Source organism: Nicotiana sylvestris, chromosome 2, assembly GCF_000393655.2.
Source record: "Nicotiana sylvestris chromosome 2, ASM39365v2, whole genome shotgun sequence".
NCBI lineage: Eukaryota > Viridiplantae > Streptophyta > Magnoliopsida > Solanales > Solanaceae > Nicotiana > Nicotiana sylvestris.
This window is the reverse complement of record NC_091058.1, coordinates 43,995,802-43,998,986: the sequence shown is the minus strand read 5'-3', so window position 1 is coordinate 43,998,986 and position 3,185 is coordinate 43,995,802. Positions and strand designations below refer to the sequence as shown.

At 38.7% G+C, this 3,185-nt stretch overlaps 1 protein-coding gene across 1 annotated transcript; it reads right to left on the bottom strand.

Moving 5' to 3' along the window:
* Positions 1–241: 241 nt before the first annotated feature.
* Positions 242–2,435, bottom strand: LOC104226038 (subtilisin-like protease). Its single transcript, XM_009777922.2, has one exon. The coding sequence runs from the start codon at positions 2,433–2,435 to the stop codon at positions 246–248; it is 2,190 nt and encodes a 729-aa protein (XP_009776224.2). The 3' UTR covers positions 242–245.
* Between the last annotated feature and the right edge of the window lie 750 nt (positions 2,436–3,185).

Below are 3,185 nucleotides of genomic sequence, written 5' to 3'. Positions count from 1 at the left end.
GTTAAATCTTAATAATATAAGAACGGAGGAGTCGCCAGCAGATTAGAATAAAACGAGGGTCATTACTCATGACTTCTGCAAGCTATATTCATATCAACGAAATATACTCATTCTATTGAATAAATTATAACAATCATTGTAATAACTCCATATCCCCCTCCCTAATCTCCCAAAAGAAGAAGAAAAATTCCACATAACTTCCAAGAATTTATGTAGAAAACGATGGGGAATTCACCACTGATATACTACTCTGATCTAAAAACTGCTATGGGACTTCTAACTGAGTACTTGGTCGAAGACCATGTTATGTATCCTTGGGAAGAATCTACAGAAACTGAACGCTTAAACGTAATATTGTAGGACAATTTCTGGTTCAAAGCTGAAAATGTCAAGGTGGTAGGCTTGATACTCAACTTGACACCTTTCACTCCAAATACTTGAACTGTGTAAGTCGAATTAGCCTCACCAACGTTAGTCACAGTCCTCGTATACGTTTGAGCAGTTGATCCAAGATTAATGGCAAATGAAGGATAGTTCAACTCTGCTTCAGCTATGCTTGATGTGCAACGGACATTCCTTCTCACAATAGCACTAACTTGGTCATCGGTGTAGTTTAAGCCACATAAGTAAGGCACATAAGCTTCAGGCTGGATGTCATAAACAAGTCCGGGATCATTTGCCTTTGATGGGTTCACGTGGCCTGATCCAATTGAGAACAAATCAGCAGGGTTAAGTGTTTCATCAGGAATTGGATTATTTGCTAGGTTGACGAAATCAGCAGTCGTCATGATTGCAGACTTAATTGCAGCTGGAGACCAATCGGGATGTGCACTCTTTAACAATGCTGCTACTCCAGCAAGGTGAGGGCAAGACATCGACGTGCCCGAAATGATGTTAAAAGTCGACTTAGAAGATGTTTTCTGGCCCACAGAAGTTGGCCACGCTGCAAGAATATTCAGTCCAGGGCCAATAATATCAGGCTTTAATATACCCTGACTTACCAAAGATGGTCCCCTGGAAGAGAAGAAAGCAACTGTTGGCGCATTCTTGTCTCCAATTCTCGTTCCCTTGAACGATATAGTTGCAACTGGTGCTGATGTTGATTTTGTATAATTTAAGATCTTTTGTCCATCATTGTAACTAATAAGCGTTGCAGGAAGGACATGAACATCTGCAAATGTTGTGTAGCCACGAGCTTTTATGTTCATCAAAATCATGGCAGCACCACCGGCCTTTTTCACTTGCTCGCCTTTTTGAACTCTAGTATACATGACACCACTGGTATCACACAACACTATTTTACCCTTGACATCAATTGGGGCCAATAATTCACAACTACCACCATCTATGAGCGGCAATAATTTTCGTGAGAAGTTTCTTGGTTGAAATACTGATTCACCCTCATATTGTTGTCCATTGCCCAAAACAGCTACTGCACTTATCTTTCTATCTGTTGTGCTAGCACCAACAGTTAGCAACCAGGGGGCTGAATTTGATACAGTAGCGTTAAATGGTCCGCTATTTCCTGCCGAGCAACTTACAAAAATCCCCTTCTCAATCGCGCTATACGCTCCAATTGCTATGTTATCTTCATAAAAAGGTACAGGTGATGCTCCAAGGGAAATGGAAAGTACATCCACACCATCTCCAATGGCTGCATCAATACCAGCTACGATATCAGATTCTTGACATCCTTCGCTGGTACAGACTTTGTACATAGCCACATGAGCACGGGGCGCAATGCCAGAAGCAGTGCCATTAGCACTACCAAGCAAATTGGCACCCTCCACAAAATTTCCAGCGGCTGTGCTTGAAGTATGTGTCCCGTGTCCCTCCTCGTCCAAAGGTGACAGATTGATTGATCGTGCAAAGTTTCGTGCTCCAATAAGCTTGTTGTTACAGGCTGTGAGATTGAACTCACATTTGCCTTTCCATTTGGAAGGGGGAGGAGGCATTCCGTTGTCATTGAACGAAGGGTGTCGCGGAGCTATTCCAGAATCCAATAAACCAATAATCACACCCTCACCAGAATTTGAGGTATTCCACAAGCCAACATTCTGGTTCAGGCCAAGGAAATCTGGACTGTGTGTGGTATGCATCTGCAGTACCCGTTGGGGACGCGCAGATACAAAACCTGGTTTCTTTTCCATCGTCTTCACTTCCTCAGATGACAACAGAGCAGCAAAACCATTAAACACATGACGATAAGAATATATAATGCGCGACAAGTGGTCAGAATTTGTTGAAGTTGTAGGCAAAAATGACTGATGCCAGAGATATAAATCGTCTGAATCAGAGAAAAAAATATCATCAGGAAACTCAAGATGCACAATGTAAGTTTCTAAATCATTTTGATTTGTGAAATGACCAGCAAGTGTTGCTGAAGAATGAAGGATGAGAATGCAAACCAGGGTGAAAACAGATCTAAAATCCATGGTTTTGAGGTGACTATCACATTTAGCAAAGATGTGCATATATAGTGCTTTTTGTGCAGTTCCATCAATATGTAATCTGCACTGATTACGTTCTTTTTTATGGATGTTCCAAATTTGGATCAATTACATTACCTGTTAAACTTGTTATAGTGTACACACTCCAAATTTTCTTCCTAATATGTATGTCTAATCGTATTTGGTCGTGTATTTCTTATATGGCAGTAAATCAAAGTTTCTGCTAAATATCCCTATAATTAGCCTATTTAAATAAGAGTTTGATTTAGTAAAAGAATTATTCTACTGGTAATCTATAACTAATAAGTTGACTGAACAGACATTGAAATAAGGCTGATCACACTTGGACTACGCGAGGCTGTTGTTTGGTTCAACTCAATTTAATATTTTAAACAAATTACCACAATATATGCAAATCAGAGATTCTCATGCATTAATTTTAGCAGAAAAATCAAATCACTAATTATGCCCCATTTATAGATATGGATCAATTAAATATCAATTTGACATTCACATTAACATATAAATTAACTATAGTAGAAACAGTCAAAGATATATTTTATTTTGTGTGTGTATATTTGTAGAGTATATTCGTGATTAGATTACAAATCTCTTGTGGTCAACAATTTTATTTTGTGCTAGAAAATCGTCTTTAGCTACTTATTAAATAGGAATCTGATTCAGAAAAAAAATTATGCTAATCATAATCCTTAATTAATTATTAGTTGACTAAAC